Below are 25,789 nucleotides of genomic sequence, written 5' to 3' on the forward strand. Positions count from 1 at the left end.
ACGCTGAACCTTCTTTTAAGAGGTCAGCATCCAATTTCAAACTTGTTACAGGTGAGTGGAGGGTTAATTATTCAATACGCATTCATGAGCAACAGATTCATCACAGCAGGGAAACCACCAGGTGCAACTGATACGACTGATACGACTGATATCACTGATAAGACTTTATGATATTACTGCAGCAACTCCAGGATGCTTCTGGGTGAACAAGCCAACAATAGACATGTTCACATGTTCACATGTTCACATGTTACCGAGTCATTGTATGATCCTTCATGAGCTCTCAGATCTTCTACTGCTGGTTTTTAAATACACACAATTACAAATACACACAATGTTAATTATTATGGAATAATAATTAACATTTTTAAACCACAGATGGCAACCTATTCATTTAACTTGACCTATATTTAATGTTTTTCTTTATATAATATATATCTATATATCTATATATCTATGATATATAGATATATAGATATTACCAATTCTGATTCTTATTTTTATTTTTAATTGTCTCTGTTTTGTTTTTTTGGACTTCAATTTCATTATTTTATCATCTACTGTCTGTTTTTATTTTCTATTCATTTTTATTGTATTTATTTATTTAACCAAAATTTAGCCAGAATAATAGTATTGATTTTTACTAAGATGGCAGCGTAAAAAATATTATTATTATTATATTATTATATATTATATGTTATATGTTATTATATATTATATATTATATATTATATACTATTTATTATATATTATATATTACATATTACATATTATATATTATATATTATATATTATATATTATATATTATATATTATATATTATATATTATATATTATTATTATCATAATAATAATAATTATTATGTATACTAATTAAAGTTAAACTAGATTAAATTAAAGGTTATATTATTATTATTATTTCTTCAGCAGCTTCACAGCTAAAAACTGAGGTCACTTTGTGTTACCATGGCAACCGGCCATCACGGTTCGTTACAGAGGCAACCGTTCGTCCCCGTGGTGACGTACACAACTCAGCTGCTGCTGCTGCAGGTAAGTTATACTTTACTACGTTAGTTCACTACGTTAGTTTACTACGTTATACTTTACTACGTTAGTTTACTACGTTATACTTCAGTAGGTTATACTTTACTACGTTAGTTTATTGAGTTACTTTACTACGTTACTTTATTTAGTTAGTTTACTCTCCTGCTGGTTTAAAGCTAGTTGAGCTCCACTAGTTAACTAACCAGCAGTAAAAGCGGAGCTCTGGCAGTGAGCTGAGCTTTAGTCTCATAGAAGTGAAGTGTTTATTAACTCTTATCGAGTGATTTCATTCATGTTTACAGAACAAACCACGAGAGAGATCAGAACTACAGCCTGGTGCTAACAGAGGTATTAACACCGGGCTGTAGTTCTGTGTTAACGTTCAGGTGAACACATGAATGAATACACTCATTAACTCCAAAGAGCTTTATGAATGAGATAAAGCAGAATAATATATAATATATAGAATGCTCATTGAGGCTGTTTTTATTCATTTAAATTGATAGTTTCTAACATATTAACCCCAGACTCTGCTGCTCCCTGTGTAGTATTATGTGTAATATCATGTGTAATATCATGTGTAGTATCATGTGTAGTATCATGTGTAGTATCATGTGTAGTATCATGTGTAATATCATGTGTAATATCATGTGTAGTATCATGTGTAGTATCATGTGTAGTATCATGTGTAGTATCATGTGTAGTATCATGTGTAGTATCATGTGTAATATCATGTGTAGTATCATGTGTAGTATCATGTGTAGTATCATGTGTAGTATCATGTGTAGTATCATGTGTAGTATTATGTGTAATATCATGTGTGGTATTATGTGTGTTGAGTAGAGAGATTCTGCTGATATTAATGTACATCTGCATCTTACAGTGTGATATTAATGTACATCTTACAGTGTGATATTAATGTACATCTTACAGTGTGATATTAATGTACATCTTACAGTATGATATTAATGTACATCTGCATCTTACAGTGTGATATTAATGTACATCTTACAGTGTGATATTAATGTACATCTTACAGTGTGATATTAATGTACATCTTACAGTATGATATTAATGTACATCTGCATCTTACAGTGTGATATTAATGTACATCTTACAGTGTGATATTAATGTACATCTGCATCTTACAGTGTGATATTAATGTACATCTTACAGTATGATATTAATGTACATCTTACAGTATGATATTAATGTACATCTGCATCTTACAGTATGATATTAATGTACATCTGCATCTTACAGTGTGATATTAATGTACATCTTACAGTATGATATTAATGTACATCTGCATCTTACAGTGTGATATTAATGTACATCTTACAGTGTGATATTAATGTACATCTTACAGTGTGATATTAATGTACATCTTACAGTATGATATTAATGTACATCTGCATCTTACAGTATGATATTAATGTACATCTGCATCTTACAGTATGATATTAATGTACATCTTACAGTATGATATTAATGTACATCTGCATCTTACAGTATGATATTAATGTACATCTGCATCTTACAGTATGATATTAATGTACATCTTACAGTATGATATTAATGTACATCTTACAGTATGATATTAATGTACATCTGCATCTTACAGTATGATATTAATGTACATCTTACAGTATGATATTAATGTACATCTTACAGTATGATATTAATGTATATCTGCATCTTACAGTATGATATTAATGTACATCTTACAGTATGATATTAATGTACATCTTACAGTGTGATATTAATGTACATCTGCATCTTACAGTATGATATTAATGTACATCTTACAGTATGATATTAATGTACATCTGCATCTTACAGTATGATATTAATGTACATCTTACAGTGTGATATTAATGTACATCTGCATCTTACAGTGTGATATTAATGTACATCTGCATCTTACAGTATGATATTAATGTACATCTTACAGTGTGATATTAATGTATATCTGCATCTTACAGTATGATATTAATGTACATCTTACAGTATGATATTAATGTACATCTTACAGTGTGATATTAATGTATATCTGCATCTTACAGTGTGATATTAATGTACATCTTACAGTGTGATATTAATGTATATCTGCATCTTACAGTATGATATTAATGTACATCTTACAGTGTGATATTAATGTATATCTGCATCTTACAGTGTGATATTAATGTACATCTTACAGTGTGATATTAATGTATATCTGCATCTTACAGTATGATATTAATGTACATCTTACAGTATGATATTAATGTACATCTGCATCTTACAGTATGATATTAATGTACATCTTACAGTATGATATTAATGTACATCTGCATCTTACAGTATGATATTAATGTACATCTTACAGTGTGATATTAATGTACATCTGCATCTTACAGTGTGATATTAATGTACATCTGCATCTTACAGTATGATATTAATGTACATCTTACAGTGTGATATTAATGTACATCTGCATCTTACAGTATGATATTAATGTACATCTTACAGTATGATATTAATGTACATCTTACAGTATGATATTAATGTACATCTTACAGTGTGATATTAATGTATATCTGCATCTTACAGTGTGATATTAATGTACATCTTACAGTATGATATTAATGTACATCTTACAGTGTGATATTAATGTACATCTGCATCTTACAGTATGATATTAATGTACATCTGCATCTTACAGTATGATATTAATGTACATCTTACAGTATGATATTAATGTACATCTGCATCTTACAGTATGATATTAATGTACATCTTACAGTATGATATTAATGTACATCTGCATCTTACAGTATGATATTAATGTACATCTGCATCTTACAGTATGATATTAATGTACATCTGCATCTTACAGTATGATATTAATGTACATCTTACAGTGTGATATTAATGTACATCTGCATCTTACAGTATGATATTAATGTACATCTGCATCTTACAGTATGATATTAATGTACATCTTACAGTGTGATATTAATGTATATCTGCATCTTACAGTATGATATTAATGTACATCTTACAGTATGATATTAATGTACATCTTACAGTGTGATATTAATGTATATCTGCATCTTACAGTATGATATTAATGTACATCTTACAGTGTGATATTAATGTACATCTGCATCTTACAGTATGATATTAATGTACATCTTACAGTGTGATATTAATGTACATCTGCATCTTACAGTATGATATTAATGTACATCTGCATCTTACAGTATGATATTAATGTACATCTTACAGTGTGATATTAATGTACATCTGCATCTTACAGTATGATATTAATGTACATCTGCATCTTACAGTATGATATTAATGTACATCTTACAGTGTGATATTAATGTACATCTGCATCTTACAGTATGATATTAATGTACATCTGCATCTTACAGTGTGATATTAATGTACATCTTACAGTGTGATATTAATGTACATCTTACAGTGTGATATTAATGTACATCTTACAGTATGATATTAATGTACATCTGCATCTTACAGTATGATATTAATGTACATCTTACAGTATGATATTAATGTACATCTTACAGTATGATATTAATGTACATCTGCATCTTACAGTGTGATATTAATGTACATCTGCATCTTACAGTATGATATTAATGTACATCTGCATCTTACAGTATGATATTAATGTACATCTGCATCTTACAGTGTGATATTAATGTACATCTGCATCTTACAGTATGATATTAATGTACATCTGCATCTTACAGTGTGATATTAATGTACATCTGCATCTTACAGTGTGATATTAATGTACATCTGCATCTTACAGTGTGATATTAATGTACATCTTACAGTGTGATATTAATGTACATCTGCATCTTACAGTATGATATTAATGTACATCTGCATCTTACAGTGTGATATTAATGTACATCTTACAGTGTGATATTAATGTACATCTTACAGTGTGATATTAATGTACATCTTACAGTATGATATTAATGTACATCTGCATCTTACAGTATGATATTAATGTACATCTTACAGTATGATATTAATGTACATCTTACAGTATGATATTAATGTACATCTGCATCTTACAGTGTGATATTAATGTACATCTGCATCTTACAGTATGATATTAATGTACATCTGCATCTTACAGTATGATATTAATGTACATCTGCATCTTACAGTGTGATATTAATGTACATCTGCATCTTACAGTATGATATTAATGTACATCTTACAGTATGATATTAATGTACATCTGCATCTTACAGTGTGATATTAATGTACATCTGCATCTTACAGTATGATATTAATGTACATCTGCATCTTACAGTATGATATTAATGTACATCTTACAGTGTGATATTAATGTACATCTGCATCTTACAGTATGATATTAATGTACATCTGCATCTTACAGTATGATATTAATGTACATCTTACAGTGTGATATTAATGTACATCTGCATCTTACAGTATGATATTAATGTACATCTGCATCTTACAGTGTGATATTAATGTACATCTTACAGTGTGATATTAATGTACATCTTACAGTGTGATATTAATGTACATCTTACAGTATGATATTAATGTACATCTGCATCTTACAGTATGATATTAATGTACATCTTACAGTATGATATTAATGTACATCTTACAGTATGATATTAATGTACATCTGCATCTTACAGTGTGATATTAATGTACATCTGCATCTTACAGTATGATATTAATGTACATCTGCATCTTACAGTATGATATTAATGTACATCTGCATCTTACAGTGTGATATTAATGTACATCTGCATCTTACAGTATGATATTAATGTACATCTGCATCTTACAGTGTGATATTAATGTACATCTGCATCTTACAGTGTGATATTAATGTACATCTGCATCTTACAGTGTGATATTAATGTACATCTTACAGTGTGATATTAATGTACATCTGCATCTTACAGTATGATATTAATGTACATCTGCATCTTACAGTGTGATATTAATGTACATCTTACAGTGTGATATTAATGTACATCTTACAGTGTGATATTAATGTACATCTTACAGTATGATATTAATGTACATCTGCATCTTACAGTATGATATTAATGTACATCTTACAGTATGATATTAATGTACATCTTACAGTATGATATTAATGTACATCTGCATCTTACAGTGTGATATTAATGTACATCTGCATCTTACAGTATGATATTAATGTACATCTGCATCTTACAGTATGATATTAATGTACATCTGCATCTTACAGTGTGATATTAATGTACATCTGCATCTTACAGTATGATATTAATGTACATCTTACAGTATGATATTAATGTACATCTGCATCTTACAGTGTGATATTAATGTACATCTGCATCTTACAGTATGATATTAATGTACATCTGCATCTTACAGTATGATATTAATGTACATCTTACAGTATGATATTAATGTACATCTGCATCTTACAGTATGATATTAATGTACATCTGCATCTTACAGTGTGATATTAATGTACATCTTACAGTATGATATTAATGTACATCTTACAGTGTGATATTAATGTACATCTTACAGTATGATATTAATGTACATCTGCATCTTACAGTATGATATTAATGTACATCTGCATCTTACAGTATGATATTAATGTACATCTTACAGTGTGATATTAATGTACATCTGCATCTTACAGTATGATATTAATGTACATCTTACAGTATGATATTAATGTACATCTGCATCTTACAGTATGATATTAATGTACATCTGCATCTTACAGTATGATATTAATGTACATCTTACAGTATGATATTAATGTACATCTGCATCTTACAGTATGATATTAATGTACATCTGCATCTTACAGTATGATATTAATGTACATCTTACAGTGTGATATTAATGTACATCTTACAGTGTGATATTAATGTACATCTTACAGTATGATATTAATGTACATCTGCATCTTACAGTATGATATTAATGTACATCTGCATCTTACAGTATGATATTAATGTACATCTTACAGTGTGATATTAATGTACATCTGCATCTTACAGTATGATATTAATGTACATCTTACAGTGTGATATTAATGTACATCTGCATCTTACAGTATGATATTAATGTACATCTGCATCTTACAGTATGATATTAATGTACATCTGCATCTTACAGTATGATATTAATGTACATCTTACAGTGTGATATTAATGTACATCTTACAGTGTGATATTAATGTACATCTTACAGTATGATATTAATGTACATCTACATCTTACAGTATGATATTAATGTACATCTTACAGTATGATATTAATGTACATCTTACAGTATGATATTAATGTACATCTGCATCTTACAGTATGATATTAATGTACATCTGCATCTTACAGTATGATATTAATGTACATCTTACAGTATGATATTAATGTACATCTGCATCTTACAGTATGATATTAATGTACATCTGCATCTTACAGTATGATATTAATGTACATCTTACGGTGTGATATTAATGTACATCTGCATCTTACAGTATGATATTAATGTACATCTTACAGTATGATATTAATGTACATCTTACAGTATGATATTAATGTACATCTGCATCTTACAGTATGATATTAATGTACATCTGCATCTTACAGTATGATATTAATGTACATCTTACGGTGTGATATTAATGTACATCTGCATCTTACAGTATGATATTAATGTACATCTGCATCTTACAGTATGATATTAATGTACATCTTACAGTGTGATATTAATGTACATCTTACAGTGTGATATTAATGTACATCTTACAGTGTGATATTAATGTACATCTGCATCTTACAGTATGATATTAATGTACATCTTACAGTATGATATTAATGTACATCTTACAGTATGATATTAATGTACATCTTACAGTGTGATATTAATGTACATCTTACAGTGTGATATTAATGTACATCTGCATCTTACAGTATGATATTAATGTACATCTTACAGTGTGATATTAATGTACATCTTACGGTGTGATATTAATGTACATCTGCATCTTACAGTGTGATATTAATGTACATCTTACGGTGTGATATTAATGTACATCTGCATCTTACAGTATGATATTAATGTACATCTTACGGTGTGATATTAATGTACATCTGCATCTTACAGTATGATATTAATGTACATCTTACGGTGTGATATTAATGTACATCTGCATCTTACAGTATGATATTAATGTACATCTTACGGTGTGATATTAATGTACATCTGCATCTTACAGTATGATATTAATGTACATCTTACAGTATGATATTAATGTACATATTACAGTATGATATTAATGTACATCTGCATCTTACAGTATGATATTAATGTACATCTGCATCTTACAGTATGATATTAATGTACATCTTACGGTGTGATATTAATGTACATCTGCATCTTACAGTATGATATTAATGTACATCTGCATCTTACAGTATGATATTAATGTACATCTTACAGTGTGATATTAATGTACATCTTACAGTGTGATATTAATGTACATCTTACAGTGTGATATTAATGTACATCTGCATCTTACAGTATGATATTAATGTACATCTTACAGTATGATATTAATGTACATCTTACAGTATGATATTAATGTACATCTTACAGTGTGATATTAATGTACATCTTACAGTGTGATATTAATGTACATCTGCATCTTACAGTATGATATTAATGTACATCTTACAGTGTGATATTAATGTACATCTTACGGTGTGATATTAATGTACATCTGCATCTTACAGTATGATATTAATGTACATCTGCATCTTACAGTATGATATTAATGTACATCTGCATCTTACAGTGTGATATTAATGTACATCTTACAGTGTGATATTAATGTACATCTGCATCTTACAGTATGATATTAATGTACATCTTACAGTGTGATATTAATGTACATCTTACAGTGTGATATTAATGTACATCTTACAGTGTGATATTAATGTACATCTGCATCTTACAGTATGATATTAATGTACATCTTACAGTGTGATATTAATGTACATCTTACGGTGTGATATTAATGTACATCTGCATCTTACAGTGTGATATTAATGTACATCTTACGGTGTGATATTAATGTACATCTGCATCTTACAGTATGATATTAATGTACATCTTACGGTGTGATATTAATGTACATCTGCATCTTACAGTATGATATTAATGTACATCTGCATCTTACAGTGTGATATTAATGTACATCTTACAGTGTGATATTAATGTACATCTTACAGTGTGATATTAATGTACATCTTACGGTGTGATATTAATGTACATCTGCATCTTACAGTGTGATATTAATGTACATCTGCATCTTACAGTATGATATTAATGTACATCTTACAGTGTGATATTAATGTACATCTTACGGTGTGATATTAATGTACATCTGCATCTTACAGTATGATATTAATGTACATCTGCATCTTACAGTATGATATTAATGTACATCTTACAGTATGATATTAATGTACATCTTACAGTGTGATATTAATGTACATCTTACGGTGTGATATTAATGTACATCTTACAGTATGATATTAATGTACATCTTACAGTATGATATTAATGTACATCTTACAGTGTGATATTAATGTACATCTTACAGTGTGATATTAATGTACATCTTACGGTGTGATATTAATGTACATCTGCATCTTACAGTATGATATTAATGTACATCTGCATCTTACAGTGTGATATTAATGTACATCTTACAGTATGATATTAATGTACATCTTACAGTGTGATATTAATGTACATCTGCATCTTACAGTATGATATTAATGTACATCTTACAGTGTGATATTAATGTACATCTTACAGTATGATATTAATGTACATCTTACAGTATGATATTAATGTACATCTTACAGTGTGATATTAATGTACATCTTACAGTGTGATATTAATGTACATCTGCATCTTACAGTATGATATTAATGTACATCTTACAGTGTGATATTAATGTACATCTTACAGTGTGATATTAATGTACATCTTACAGTGTGATATTAATGTACATCTTACGGTGTGATATTAATGTACATCTGCATCTTACAGTGTGATATTAATGTACATCTTACAGTGTGATATTAATGTACATCTTACAGTGTGATATTAATGTACATCTTACGGTGTGATATTAATGTACATCTGCATCTTACAGTGTGATATTAATGTACATCTGCATCTTACAGTGTGATATTAATGTACATCTTACAGTGTGATATTAATGTACATCTTACAGTATGATATTAATGTACATCTGCATCTTACAGTATGATATTAATGTACATCTGCATCTTACAGTATGATATTAATGTACATCTTACAGTGTGATATTAATGTACATCTTACAGTGTGATATTAATGTACATCTTACAGTATGATATTAATGTACATCTGCATCTTACAGTATGATATTAATGTACATCTTACAGTGTGATATTAATGTACATCTGCATCTTACAGTATGATATTAATGTACATCTGCATCTTACAGTATGATATTAATGTACATCTGCATCTTACAGTATGATATTAATGTACATCTTACAGTGTGATATTAATGTACATCTTACAGTGTGATATTAATGTACATCTTACAGTATGATATTAATGTACATCTTACAGTGTGATATTAATGTACATCTTACAGTATGATATTAATGTACATCTTACAGTATGATATTAATGTACATCTACATCTTACAGTATGATATTAATGTACATCTTACAGTATGATATTAATGTACATCTGCATCTTACAGTATGATATTAATGTACATCTTACAGTATGATATTAATGTACATCTGCATCTTACAGTATGATATTAATGTACATCTGCATCTTACAGTATGATATTAATGTACATCTTACGGTGTGATATTAATGTACATCTGCATCTTACAGTATGATATTAATGTACATCTTACAGTATGATATTAATGTACATCTTACAGTATGATATTAATGTACATCTGCATCTTACAGTATGATATTAATGTACATCTTACGGTGTGATAGTAATGTACATCTTACAGTGTGATATTAATGTACATCTTACAGTATGATATTAATGTACATCTGCATCTTACAGTATGATATTAATGTACATCTGCATCTTACAGTATGATATTAATGTACATCTTACAGTGTGATATTAATGTACATCTGCATCTTACAGTATGATATTAATGTACATCTGCATCTTACAGTATGATATTAATGTACATCTGCATCTTACAGTATGATATTAATGTACATCTTACAGTGTGATATTAATGTACATCTTACAGTGTGATATTAATGTACATCTTACAGTATGATATTAATGTACATCTACATCTTACAGTATGATATTAATGTACATCTTACAGTATGATATTAATGTACAACTGCATCTTACAGTATGATATTAATGTACATCTTACAGTATGATATTAATGTACATCTGCATCTTACAGTATGATATTAATGTACATCTGCATCTTACAGTATGATATTAATGTACATCTACATCTTACAGTATGATATTAATGTACATCTACATCTTACAGTATGATATTAATGTACATCTACATCTTACAGTATGATATTAATGTACATCTGCATCTTACAGTATGATATTAATGTACATCTGCATCTTACAGTATGATATTAATGTACATCTTACAGTGTGATATTAATGTACATCTTACAGTGTGATATTAATGTACATCTTACAGTATGATATTAATGTACATCTGCATCTTACAGTGTGATATTAATGTACATCTTACAGTATGATATTAATGTACATCTGCATCTTACAGTATGATATTAATGTACATCTGCATCTTACAGTATGATATTAATGTACATCTGCATCTTACAGTATGATATTAATGTACATCTGCATCTTACAGTGTGATATTAATGTACATCTGCATCTTACAGTGTGATATTAATGTACATCTTACAGTATGATATTAATGTACATCTTACAGTGTGATATTAATGTACATCTTACAGTGTGATATTAATGTACATCTTACAGTATGATATTAATGTACATCTTACAGTATGATATTAATGTACATCTGCATCTTACAGTATGATATTAATGTACATCTTACAGTGTGATATTAATGTACATCTGCATCTTACAGTATGATATTAATGTACATCTGCATCTTACAGTGTGATATTAATGTACATCTGCATCTTACAGTATGATATTAATGTACATCTGCATCTTACAGTATGATATTAATGTACATCTGCATCTTACAGTGTGATATTAATGTACATCTGCATCTTACAGTATGATATTAATGTACATCTGCATCTTACAGTATGATATTAATGTACATCTTACAGTGTGATATTAATGTACATCTGCATCTTACAGTATGATATTAATGTACATCTGCATCTTACAGTGTGATATTAATGTACATCTGCATCTTACAGTGTGATATTAATGTACATCTGCATCTTACAGTGTGATATTAATGTACATCTGCATCTTACAGTATGATATTAATGTACATCTGCATCTTACAGTATGATATTAATGTACATCTGCATCTTACAGTGTGATATTAATGTACATCTGCATCTTACAGTGTGATATTAATGTACATCTTACAGTGTGATATTAATGTACATCTTACAGTGTGATATTAATGTACATCTTAGTGTGTGGTTGGTTCGTACGGTGAGGATGATTCACGCTCCTTAAAGTTAACTTATGTCTCTTTCTCTCCCAGAAGGTCCAGAGTGAAGTCCTGATGTAGAACAAGGGACAGAGCTTTGTGCCTAAACCTGCTGATGGTATTCATATATATGTATATATAGATATGTATATATACTGTATATAGAGAGAGAGAGATCAGCAGCATGGCCGCTGTTACTTCAGATAAAACGTCCCACGCTGGAGCGTCTCAGACCTGCAAAGAAGACCTCCTCAGGTCTGGATCCAAGGTCCAGATTAAGACCCGGTCCTCTCCTGTGAGGGTGACTCTACCGCCTCTGTGGTCGGACGGGTGTCACTCTGTGAGCGGCTCTCTGTTCGGTCCTCTCTTCAGGAACGTGTCCTCCTCCTCCTCCTCCTCCTCAGGACCAGTGGTGGAGCTCCCTCGTCTGGTGGCGCCAGTGGGACCCGGTAGACCCGGTAGACCCGGTAGACCCGGGAGATCCACAGAATGGAGTGAAGGACCTCGACTCAGGGCTTCAGCTTTAGGGGCCGACGTCCCCATCGGGACCACCCATGAGTCGACAGCACAGAGGTACTAAACCTCATTATTGTATCAGCTAGTCTGCTGTATACTCTATAGTTATTATCAATTCATTATTAAATATGGACAATGTTTAAACCACAGATGACAACCTATTTATATGATGTATTTAAATACACACATATATATTATGGGCCTTATCTGTCAGCATCTCCTCCCCTAACGATCTCCTCCTCCAGACCTTCTTGTTGTTTCAGCCTCACAGAGGACGATGAGTCAGTGAGAGTGACACGTGAGGGAACCAGGAGAACCAGTAGACCTCCTCTCACCGGCGTGGAGTTGGTTCACATCCTGTCTCACAGAGACCCGGGACACTTTGAGCTTCATTACCTGAAAGAAGTGGAGGCCGACTCCTCCAGGTGAACTGTGCTGAGATCATCTCCCCCCGTTATGTCAGACTCAATGACACCATGAATGATGGGATGCCTCCTCTCTACCTTCAGACCCTACGACCTGCTGGTGGTGGACTCCAGTGAGGCCGGTTCTGAGCACTACGTGTTCTCTCCCTCCACGGTTCTACATGTGACCCAGGTGGGTCCCGGTGGACTCGTCAGTCTGGCTCAGTGGCACAGAGAGGCGGTGGCGTGGAACGCGTTGCAGGAAATTCCCTTTTTCAGGGACTTCAGACTGCGGAAGGCTTTCACCAGGTCAGACCTAGAGGTGGTTCAGCTGCAGCCAACGTTCTCTTCATCAATCTGTCGCTTATCTTCTACATTCATCGTTATTGTTTTATGCCAGGTGGCAAAGAAATGTGCGCAAGATCCTCTTTCAGCGCAGGTGTCAGGCTCTGCAGGACGTGCTGCTGCTGTCTGTTCCTCGCTTCAGGAAAGCTCTTCTTGTGTTCACCAGGTGAGTCTCATCCTGCAGGACCAGCTCCTCCTCGTGGACCTGTTTGTGGGTCCGGCGTGTAGCTGTGAGGTGGGACACGTGTCAAGCCTAACATCAGGGACACCTTTATCTTTACAGGGTGATTGAAGAAGTGAAGGAGACTCAGCGGCCGCCTCAGGACGAGTCTCACACCTTCACTCTGCTGGAGCTCAAGAACGAGCTGGAGACCACGAAGCAAACGCTCATGCAGACGTTGGAGAAGCTGTCACATCATCGCGCTGTCATCCTGAACGCGGTACAACTTTATTTAAACGCTAACAGACTCAATTTTAATTTTTTAATTTTTAAATGAATGTTTTTTATTATTCATTTTTTTAAATTTGTTAGTTTATTATTTTTTACAGAGAACATTAATCAACATTTCAGTTTCCAGCTCGACGTAGAATGAGTTCGATAGAGAGCTCATGTTTTCATTGTTATTACAATCATCAGTACACAACCACTGTAGTACAACACTGTACAGCTGAATAATATACAGTCACATACATAAACACTACAGCAGCAGGTGTGTAGGCTGCAAGGTAGGCTGCTTGTGTTGTCACTGTGGTATGTTTCTGCTGCAGGTGAGAGAGGACAGCTACACGGCTCACCGGGAGCTGCAGAACGAGTCGAGCCGGTCCGAAGGCGTCCTGCTCAAACTCGCCCGCTTCGCCGCTCTCGTCAACCGGATGAGTCTCCAGAGTCTCGTCACGGTCGTCGGACAACACGTCGCACGTTTCCTCAGCGACGTCGTGAAGGTGACAGGAGAGCTCGTCTATACTTCTTTCATTTTCCACAATTTAAAGAATAAAATAAAAGTAAACAAACAACAGAGATGAATAATATCTGAGAGCAGGAAGAGGCAAACAGCCGACGGGGCTTATTTCAAGCCTCCACATCAATAATAATAATAATAAGACAACATGAAATGAATATGCATGAGATACGACCACTTAAAATATTACTGACAAGATGTTGTTACAATATATGAAATATGATAACAATATCAATACATTACAAACAACCAAAGAAGAAGAAAATGAAGGAAAGTCATCCCATAATGTGGTTCCTCTAAATCTTACTGAAAATGTAACTCTGCTGGTCAGTAATGCAGGAGGATGAAGATGTGACGATGACGAGCTGAGTAAGAGTGAACCTGTGAATTGACTTTAGAGTCTTGAAATGTTCAGGAAAATATTTCTTCACCTGAAAGTATCTTACAAATAAAAACACACAATTAAGAAATGTTGACGTCATAAAGAGTAAGAATGTGAACGAGAGGAGCAGCTGAGATGTGTGAGTGATCGGGTTGAATTAAACGCTCGTGTTGTGTGTTCGTGTGTGATCAGAGGCAGAAGCCTCAGCGCTGCTGTCTCTTCCACACCGAGCTGTGTTTCAGGACCGACGGTCGTCTGACGGTGGATCCACCGACGCTTCTGTTCCAGGAAGCTGTGAGTGAAGCGCTGCTGACTGCCGACTCTTTGATCCAAGTAATCTACACGTTTACACAAAACAGCTCCACTGCTGCACAGATGATCTCTGATCCTCAGTCACTGTAATGTCACACCCTGACTCCTCTCCTCTCCTCTCCGCTAGATGTGTGACTCTTATGGATTCTTCCTGGAGATCAGCGACAGTTTCTTCACCTCTGCTTCATCTCAGGATTTGATCTCTGACCTCCGTTGTATGGGACATCCTAATATTTCAGGTACGCCCACCTTCTTATTTGAGCATCTGTTGACCCCAAAACCTGCAGCATTGATGTAACAGTTGTCCTTCCTGTTGCCGTGTGCATGCGTTTGTTTTTGATGTGTTATTAATTAGAGAATAAGAACAACGATGGAGCGATCGGTCCCAGGATGTTCTGCTGTTTGCTCAGAGACCCATCGGCTCTCCGGCTGCTGCTGCCGCCTAAACCCATCCCGCTGTCGGTGCAGGACGACAGGCTGCAGGACGACAGGCTGCAGGTCGACAGGCTGCAGGGCGACAGGCTGCAGGACGACAGGCTGCAGGACGACAGGCTGCAGGGCGACAGGCTGCAGGACGACAGGCTGCAGGACGACAGGCTGCAGGGCGACAGGCTGCAGGGCGACAGGCTGCAGGACGACAGGCTGCAGGACGACAGGCTGCAGGGCGACAGGCTGCAGGGCGACAGGCTGCAGGACGACAGGCTGCAGGACGACAGGCTGCAGGGCGACAGGCTGCAGGACGACAGGCTGCAGGACGACAGGCTGCAGGGCGACAGGCTGCAGGGCGACAGGCTGCAGGGCGACAGGCTGCAGGGCGACAGGCTGCAGGGCGACAGGCTGCAGGACGACAGGCTGCAGGACGACAGGCTGCAGGGCTGCTACTACCAGCTCCTCAAGACACAGCTGCAGTGGCAGATCAGCACCAACGATGTCGCACGACAAGTGGAGAACGAGCAGGCGGAGATCATGCAGGCGAGACTTTTTGCTGAAATCAAATGCTGGAGGACGGTTGATGCATCATCGATAGTGAATGATGTGCACACCTCACTGTTCTCTGCACAGGGAGCTGAACTGGAGGTCCAGCAGCTGTGTGACAGCTACTCGTGGCTGGAGGACGTCCACGTGTTCGTCAGCCAATGGAGTCGATCCTCTTTGGAGTCCATGAAGGGTCGGCCCGCTTCGCTGTACGTGGAGCTCCTGAAGGAGGTGCTCCACTGGACCCAGAGAATCCACACAGTTCCCTCGTCAATCTCCACCTCCACCCAGCTGTTCATCATCCAGTGCACCCGCACCAAGCAAAGTCTCGGTACCTTTCACTCTAAATACAGATTCCTGTTTTCAGAACAGTAAAGTGTGAGAGATTACTCTTGTCTTCTACGCTGAACGCTCTGAGTCTCTCTGCGTTTCTTTCTAAACAGGACAAGAGCTGAGGCGCGTAGAGGAGGAGGTGAAGCAGCTGCTCGCTGAGCAGATGAAGCTGCTCTCTGAGAGCCTCACAGACGACCTGGAGGAGGCTGCTGCTGGACTAAAGACGGACCCCCGAGACTTACACGAGCTCTCAACATACGCACTCATGGTGAAGAAAGTCCTTCTGTACTTGCATGAGAAATAAAAGCCTCAAAAGAAGAGAAATAGAACGTAAAGATAAATAATTATGCAAAAGATAGCAGCAGCCCAGAGGGTAAGGTCTCATCAGAAGTCTATTTGACTTTTACACTTTTAGATGGAAGACTCAGATCCTGAGTCTTCTCTTTTGGTCACACATTCACTTTAACATTCACTTTAATTGAATTATTCATCCCAAGTGCTTTGTCTCGTCAGAGTGTTCTGGATTTAGATTCCATTATCCGAGAACGATTCGGGCGATGCAAAGTGCATTAAAGGCTGTTGTCTTGTGAACTCTTGTGGTGAAGAGTTGTTAAAAACGTTCCAAATGTGGTTTCGATTCGTCACAGTGAGAGTTTGTGGTTTGGTGTTATTTTACTGAACCGTACCCCTTCTGGTGCACCAGACACCACAACACCGGTGTAGTGCGAGTTATCGAGAGCGGTTCGGTGACGGACGTTCATTTATATGTAGAAAACCCAAACTGACATCAGATCAGACCAACTATACTGCACACATCACTGTTCATGCATAAGACATAAGACATAGACATAAGGATTATTTTCCCCTCACATTCTTTCGGGTTCTAAGTGACCTGAAACTCACAAACTGGCTTTTTCATCTTCAAGTTCAAGTTAAAAACTAGAATCAACAAAATGGAAGTTACATAGTTTTTAGGCCAAAAGGGTCGGGACATACATTTTATTGTCCATCACCGATTTAACGTAGTTTGTAAGCCATGCTAAATGCTAAATGTGTCTCATTATTTCAGGTGAGGGAGTGTAAGAGATCACAGTCCGACACGCAGAAGCGTTTGGACTACATTCACTCCCTCCAGGACGCCGTTTGCATGAGCTGTAGGAAGATGACTGAGCAGGAGGTGACTTTGGAAGAAAAGGTTTGCGAGCATAAAGGAGAAACTGATGCTCCTTATTGACCACTTTACAGCCGTGTTACTCTGTTTCCCTCCACTACAGCGTGTGCTTCTCTGTGTCATATTTAGATGCTGGCCTCGTGGAATTGCTTTATTTCCGTCTTGAAAGAAGCAGAAAGCCTCGTGTGCAGCCGTCTTCCCTCAGCGGCGAACGCGTTGGAGACGATGTTCTCATTGTTGGCCCGTGACCTTGAAGGTTTGGTCTCTAAAGCGACATCTGGACCTTTCCTCGACCCGACCCAGAACGCAAAAGACACGGTGTCCGAACTGAACCACATGTGTATACATGTGCACGTTCTCATTGCAAAGCTGGAACTACTTAGTAGAGACAGTCAAAACCTGCACGGTGAGATCGATCATGCGTGTACATTTAACTTGTACTTCAAGCTTTGACCACTGCTAGATGTATTCAAATAAAAAGACGGCCTTGCCAATGCTGGTCTCATAACAAGCATGGAATATTCAGTTGTATAGACGTTGTGTTTCATCGCCTCCCATTAGAACGCCCGATGGATTTGACCGTTCTGACAACAGATGCTCTGAAGGTCAAAGCCCGCTTTGAGTTGTGGGAGCTGACAGCTGAGCACACAACATGGACGGACGAATGGAAACAGCTGCTGCTCAGTGAGGTAACATGTCAAGTCAAGCTCTCTCTTATTGACAAGGTGGTGAAATATGTTCGACAAGGAAATCAGTATTTATATGAACTGATATCTGTTTACTAGATCTTGAACTTGATCTCTCTTCTATTTCTTTGGAGAGAACTGTGACCGTGAGAGGTGGACGTTTGGGAAGCACAGACCATCTCTTAAAAACAGACAGAGATGCTAAGCTTATGAGTCGATGTGAGTTAAAACAACAACTCTCTATTTTATCTGTCAGGTTGTGGTGTCACAAGCTCAAGGGAATATTTCCAAGTGGAAGGAGCAAGCTCTATCGCTAACAAGTATCATACCTACCCATGATGCAGTGCTGCAGGAGACTTTAGGAGTCCTGGAAAGCTTCAGCTGTCAGGTTGCTGTCTTGGCTAAGCTGCAGAGCCCGACACTCAAACACAGACACTGGAAAGCCATTTTCGAAGGTCAGACTCTTTGCCCGTATTGTAACCAGGTTGTTCTCCATTAGTCTTTGTACTAACACCTGTGATAAATGATGCACTAATATCTAATATAATCTAATATATCTAATATAATCTAATATAACGAGGTGGCAACCTCTGGTTCTGAAGTGTGTTAAAGCTGCACAGGTCTCTACCAGAGACGTATACGGCGTCTCTACGTCACTCCTCCTCAGTCCAGATATGGTCACTTCCTGTTAACAAAAAAGGAGATGGTGACGACCAAAATGCCGGACTCGAGGCCTCAAAACGGCAGTCCGTAAACCAATGGGTGACGTCACGATGACTATGTCCACTTCTTATACAGAGTATTTATATAACCCGCGTAATTGTGAGCCAGGACGTGCAGGGTTGCCTCTAAGGACATCAGATGTAGAATAAAGAAGGACAAAGTTTGCGTAGGGAGGACGGTCCAAACAAACGCATGGCTTTCACCGAGGAGACCGCTGTTAGTGTCTCGTGTGAAACCAGAAGTCAACGTTGACTTATGTTACCTTACTTTTGTTACATAACTTGCGCTTCTAACGCCACCTAGTAAGTTGCGTAACCTAAACTACAATCGTTTCATAAACCTAAACAAGTAGTTTTGTTGCCGAAATAGTTCCTTCACTGCAGGCCCTCTGATCGCTGGTGTTGCCGAACATTTGTCGGAAATCAAAAAATGAGAAATAACTTTTTGTAGGACATCATATGAGGACACGTTGATTGTAACACTTGCATGCAACAACAGCATATCTAAAATAATGAAAATGCATTCCATCTGATAGACATGGGCCAGCTGTATGTCCCAGAGACGAAGGTGACTGTTGCTCAACTGATGTCTCAACAACTTGACCAGAAACTTATCACCAAGGTGAGAGCAGGATAGATGTTACACATTGGGCTGTTATGACAGGAAATAATATATACAGTATAGCTGCTGTTGGAAACAGGCTCAATAAACAACGGTCTATCCTGATAGGCCACTAACACTGTTACTTGATTCATTTTGCAGGTATGCAGGGATGCACAGGTGGAGTGCAACATGGAGCAGACCTTCCAGAAGCTTCGACAGGGATGGAAAGTCAGAATCTTCCAGCTGGATAAATTCTCTCTGCCTGTTTGGCAGACTGGAGAGCCACAACATGGATTAACGGAGACGGAGAAGCCTACGGAGGGCACAGTCTCAAATCTCCAAACTGCCCGTCAACACTCCTTTAACGATGCAAGATTGATCCTCATCATCGGTGAGACTGAATAACAAGCTAGCAAATTAACAATTTAGATGAGTGAGCAGGCTCCGCCGCTAGGGGAAAATGTGTACAAGCAACATTCTTCTAACAAGTCGCTTTGCGTTGACTCCAGGCGGCAACCTCTGGTTCTGCCGAGTGAAGTCAAAGCTTCATGTGTTAAAGCTGCATTGTCTCAGTGTCCACCAGGGGGCAACTCCTCTGGTTGTATAGAAGTCTATGAGAAAATGACTCTACTTCTCTCTTGATTTATTACCTCAGTAAACATTGTAAACATGAGTTTATGGTCTCAATCTCTAGTTTCAAGTCTTCTTCAATACAGCATGATGTTCATTTAGTACATTATGGTCCATTTAGAGTCAAACAGACCATAAAGCAGGGGATGCTTTAGGGCGGGGCTACACGGTGATTGACAGGTCGACACCACAGACGTATACGGCGTCTCTACGTCACTCCTCCTCAGTCCACATATGGTCACTTCCTGTTCATTGTCTGCAAAAAACGAACAACACGGCGACTGCAGTAATCCAAGATGGCGACAGCAAAATCGCCGATTTCAAGGCTTCAAAACATCAGTCCACAAACCAATGAGTGATGTCACAATGACTACGTCCACTTCTTATATACAGTCTATGATTTTCTCACTCAGGTCTGGAAATACACTCTGCTGACATAGAGAGCGATTTGATGTCTCTTTCCACCATGATGACGTCCCCACACAGTCTTGAGTTCAGGCCGCAGATGGAAGATTGGATGCAATCACTGCAAGATCTCGGTAAGGTGGATATATTTAACAAACAAAAAACAAAGAAGATTAAGAAAATGTACCGAAGAAAGTGCAGAAAAGTTATTTATGTTGATTTGCCTTTTTTGCTTTCCCTTTCATTAACAGGGAAGCTACTATTGTTATTTGAAAGATACCAGCATATGTGGGCCTTCCTGACCAAGATGTTCCATGACACATGCTTTAGTGGTCAGAGAGTGGATCTGGTACGTCCCCTCTGCGTCAAAAATGCGTGCAATGCTTTGAAACTGGTATATTTGTATACATACGTCGGATAAATGTAGATTTTTTTCTTCTTCTTTCTTTCATAGCTGGAGCGATTCCAACCAGTTGACGAGACATTTAAGGAAATTATGCTTTCTGTATCAAGTGACCGTCATGTGTTGAACTTTGTTCATTCCAAGAAGACAAATGACAGATTCCACGGTGATAGCTTTCGCCAGATTCTCATCGATAGTCTGTCTACAATGGAGGCCATTTCCAACCAGATGGTGGACCTCCTGGAGACCCTCTGTGAACAATTTCCAAGACTCTGGTTTTTGAGTAAAAGGGAAGTGATTCAACTACTCTCCTTTCACCCAACGCCTTTCACACTGCAACGCTTTGTGCGCAAATGCTTTAAAGGGATACGTTGGCTTGAAGTTGATTGTAAAACGCCTTCTAATGTAAGAGGTGTGAAGAGCTGTGGGACAACATCTCAAAGCCACAGACAGATGAAGGTGCTGGGGGTTTTTGGCGGCCTCCAGGAGCACATTACCTTTACATCTCCTTTGGAACCAAATCTCAATCCCTTGGGTTGGCTTTGTGTCTTTGAGAAACAGCTAAAGTTGTCCATGGTACAACACATGAAACAATGTGCTATTGTGCGAAACCAGCTTGAACCATCCGGTCCAGATTTGGCATGCGATAAGGAAGTTGGAGACATCCTGTTCCACCCTGAAATGAGGAAAATGGTATTACCTATGCTGGATCTGCTGTCTGAACATCCTCTTCAGTGTCTGCTGGTGGCTGAGGAGACAGTTTGGTGCAAGGCTGTCCTACAAGCTTTCCGAGAATCAAACCCAGTGAAGTTGAGCAACATAAAGGCATACAACTCTGCCAAACTGAAAACCCTTGGCCGTTCCATAAGGGATGGAGACACAGGGGCTAAACATGAATCTCTGGTTTCTAAGTACACAATGATGTGTCTTCGTGCTTTAGTGCAACTAACGATGAAGCATGCACAGCAGCTGTCTCGACTCATGGAGGTGCAATGTGTGCTGGAGTCGTCTTTTGAGTGGCTCAGTTTGATGAAGTACTATATAAACTCAGACGATTGGAGTCTGGAGGGCATTGATGATCCAACATGTCACGTGGAGGTTTTGAGCCATCGACTCCAATATGATCATGAGTATTTTGGTCCAGAAGATTGGGTGATGGTTCATATGCCGTCCACAGATCGGGCGATACTGGGGATTCTCCTGGCTCTGACAAGCTACAGGTGTGGGTTTGTGAGTGGACCCTGCATGTCTGGAAAGAAAACGACTGTGGTCCAGTTAGGGAAAGCGTTAGGGCGTCAAGTTGTCGATCTGCAATGTTGTCCAAACACGAGAGCTGGTGTTGTTCAGCAGATGCTGGTGGGTGCCCTCGAGACTGGAGCATGGCTTGTGCTGGACTCTGTGGACTTACTAACACAAGGGGTCCTATCATTACTGGGGCAGCATCTAGTAGACATCAACCAATCCTTCTCTAAATTAACAAGGGGGGTCACAGGTTGCAAAATCATTTTTGATTCAGAACTTCACCTGGTACTTGCAGGTAAAAGTGTTTCTACCAGGCTGAGCTACGGATGTGTTCTCATCTCATCGAAGGGTAATACGTCTGAGGTTCCAGAGAGTCTGCGATGTGCCACCAGACCCATTGCATTAACTCATCCAGATTACAGGATCATTGCAGAAGTAATGCTGACTTCTATTGGTTTCTCAGAGGCCACGTCTTTGAGTCGACGTCTGGTGGCCCTCATTGACCTGGCCAAGGATTCCCTCTGTCTGCCTGATTTCCTCTCTGACCACCAGAGCTGCTACCTTGTTGTCTTGCAAAAGATCATCTCCGCCTCTGAAATACACTTACAACAAAGTGTAAGGGAACGAGAAATTTCAGTCGAGGCTAAAGGTGCGGTCACAGAACAAGCCGATCTTGCGCCTTCACAATGTGTGGATGCCAGAGTTGTTGAAAAGGATAGAAAAGAAACTGAAAAGCATTCCAGGTGTCACCGTTCTCACTTGTCAATTGTCCAGGGATTAATGGAGGAGACGGCTATCGTCAAAGCCATTCTTTCTGTCTTCTTACCTGTTCTTTATGAGCACAAGAAAGCCTCACAGTTCTACGTCGTTTTCAAGGACACATTCCCTATAGCATGCCAGTTTCCTCTTTTCCAGCAGTACATTGAGGAAGAAGAAAAGATTCAACTGAAACATGCAGTTACAGAGGAATTGCAAAGGAAAAGGTTTCACTCTGATGCCGAACTAATTGGCAGTGCTCTTACACTCTATCAGACCATGAAATCCTCTCCGGCAGTTATGCTTCTGGGCCCCTCAGGTAGTGGAAAGACAACCTGTTACTGTGTTCTAGCTGGAGCCCTCAATCATCTGGTTGCCAAGGCAGTGGAACATCAGTTTGAAAATGACAATATCACTGAAGGAGATACCCGACAGGCAGATCCACAGACACCTGCTTCGACTTGGAGCTCTGTCCAAACTGTGGTCTTATTTCCTAACGCCATGTCCCATGAAGAGGTGTTTGGCTGCTTCTGTGAACAGAGAGGATGGCAGGACGGAGCTGTTGCAAAGATGCTGAGAGATTCAGAACGACGTGAACTGACAAGTTCTACAATCTGCAACAAAAAGAAGAATAGCGATCATACAGCTGTGGAATGGCTGGTAATGGATGGGAATCCTGTTGGGAGGCCCGGCTGGTTGGATTACTTGAGTACAATGTGCAGTCCTGAGGACCCATTTCTGTGCCTATCTTCGGGTGAAACACTGCCACCCCAATCACACCTAAAGCTACTTATGGAGGTCACTGACCTACGTGATGCCAGTCCCTCTGCAGTGACCCGTTGCGGCCTTGTTTACCTCACAGCTACAGATCTATGGAAGGCTGCGTGGAAGAGTGAACTGGATACCCTCTTGTTTGAAGACAAACTGGATCAAGGAACCTTGAAAATGTGGAATCGTCTGGCTGAAGATCTTTTCTCCAGCACGCTTAGTTTCCTCAGGCAAAAGGCTTTAATCTCCGCAGTCCACAAGGAAGGAGATTGTCTTGGAAGCGTCGCGTACGGACTGCAAGAAATCACGTCATTTGTTCGGATCCTACGTGCTCTCCTGCAGCATTTTGGAAGGGAGGTGGAAAAAGCTGAGCCGATACCACAAATGGACAAAAGAGGTATAACCAGAATGCATGAACATACTGTATAACCTCGTAAGCATACAGACTAGTGAAAGTAGTAGCTTAAGTTTTGTTAATATTTCTTCTCCCACCAGATATACTTCTACACAGAACATCAGACACAGATCCCCACAGTAAACAAGACCTGATGGCCAGGAACCTTTTTCTGGTGGCTTATATTTGGGGATTTAGTGGACATCTGCATCCTCGGTAAGATCATCACCGTCTTTATAGAAGTTATTTTATTGTCACATTTATTCAGTTATTGCTCTAATCGTTTTATAATTTGACAAAAAGCCCCCAAAATGAATACCAGTCACCAAGTTTCTTCTTGTGTTTGATGTTTTTACTCCAGCCATCGGCCACAGTTCGACTTACTAGCCCGTCAGCTGCTGTTTACTTGCCGGTACAAAATTGTGGTTCCTGATGAAGAGAGTGTGTTTGAACACTTTTTAAACATTGATAGCAAGACATGCCCCAAGAACACACTGCTGACAACTTCCATCACTCCCAAGGTTTGTCGTGACCATAGTGAAAGTACATGTAGTCCTCACTGCATTTTAAACATTTTAACAAACTAACTTTAAGTGTCTTAAATCTATTCATGTAGTATGGGAGATATGCCTATCTCCTGAAGCTCATGTTGGAGGCCAAACAACCAGTGTTGCTCGTAGGAGAGCCCGCTTCAGGAAAAACCACTCTGTGCAAAGCTTTGCTGCGTTTTGACATGCCACACATTAACCTACCAGCCAGTCCACTCCTGAGCTCCAGAGACCTGCGCACTATTCTGAGTAACATCAGCTGCAAGAACAACCGTGAGTTCACTCTGGGCCTCATGACAAAACAGCCGGGACTGCTTCTTTTTGTGGATGATTTGCATGAAGCCCCCTGTGGTAAGTAGGAAAATGTATCTTCGGTTATGATTTTGAACTGTGTGAAGCTTTA

The 25,789-nt window shown here is 37.6% G+C and overlaps 2 protein-coding genes across 2 annotated transcripts in view; both read left to right on the forward strand.

Moving 5' to 3' along the window:
* Positions 1 to 25,789, forward strand: part of LOC142943665 (extracellular serine/threonine protein kinase FAM20C-like) — a 51,242-nt gene that overhangs the window by 6,690 nt on the left and 18,763 nt on the right. The gene's annotated exons all lie outside the window — the stretch shown is intronic.
* The window catches only part of dnhd1 (dynein heavy chain domain 1), a 29,931-nt gene continuing 17,157 nt past the window's right edge, over positions 13,016 to 25,789 (forward strand). Inside the window, exons 1-24 of the mRNA XM_076085310.1 lie at positions 13,016 to 13,404; positions 13,611 to 13,772; positions 13,857 to 14,060; positions 14,152 to 14,262; positions 14,380 to 14,536; positions 14,865 to 15,038; positions 15,630 to 15,770; positions 15,877 to 15,988; positions 16,105 to 16,207; positions 16,601 to 16,721; positions 16,812 to 17,055; positions 17,168 to 17,325; positions 18,127 to 18,252; positions 18,358 to 18,634; positions 18,790 to 18,917; positions 19,171 to 19,369; positions 20,173 to 20,258; positions 20,400 to 20,631; positions 21,284 to 21,409; positions 21,527 to 21,624; positions 21,730 to 24,841; positions 24,940 to 25,054; positions 25,200 to 25,359; positions 25,455 to 25,737. Coding sequence (XP_075941425.1) covers positions 13,016 to 13,404; positions 13,611 to 13,772; positions 13,857 to 14,060; positions 14,152 to 14,262; positions 14,380 to 14,536; positions 14,865 to 15,038; positions 15,630 to 15,770; positions 15,877 to 15,988; positions 16,105 to 16,207; positions 16,601 to 16,721; positions 16,812 to 17,055; positions 17,168 to 17,325; positions 18,127 to 18,252; positions 18,358 to 18,634; positions 18,790 to 18,917; positions 19,171 to 19,369; positions 20,173 to 20,258; positions 20,400 to 20,631; positions 21,284 to 21,409; positions 21,527 to 21,624; positions 21,730 to 24,841; positions 24,940 to 25,054; positions 25,200 to 25,359; positions 25,455 to 25,737 — 7,018 coding nt within the window. The remainder of the gene's footprint in view (positions 13,405 to 13,610; positions 13,773 to 13,856; positions 14,061 to 14,151; positions 14,263 to 14,379; positions 14,537 to 14,864; positions 15,039 to 15,629; positions 15,771 to 15,876; positions 15,989 to 16,104; positions 16,208 to 16,600; positions 16,722 to 16,811; positions 17,056 to 17,167; positions 17,326 to 18,126; positions 18,253 to 18,357; positions 18,635 to 18,789; positions 18,918 to 19,170; positions 19,370 to 20,172; positions 20,259 to 20,399; positions 20,632 to 21,283; positions 21,410 to 21,526; positions 21,625 to 21,729; positions 24,842 to 24,939; positions 25,055 to 25,199; positions 25,360 to 25,454; positions 25,738 to 25,789) is intronic.

This window comes from Anarhichas minor, unplaced genomic scaffold, assembly GCF_050575085.1.
Source record: "Anarhichas minor isolate MPS153535 unplaced genomic scaffold, ASM5057508v1 ptg000149l, whole genome shotgun sequence".
Taxonomy (NCBI): domain Eukaryota; kingdom Metazoa; phylum Chordata; class Actinopteri; order Perciformes; family Anarhichadidae; genus Anarhichas; species Anarhichas minor.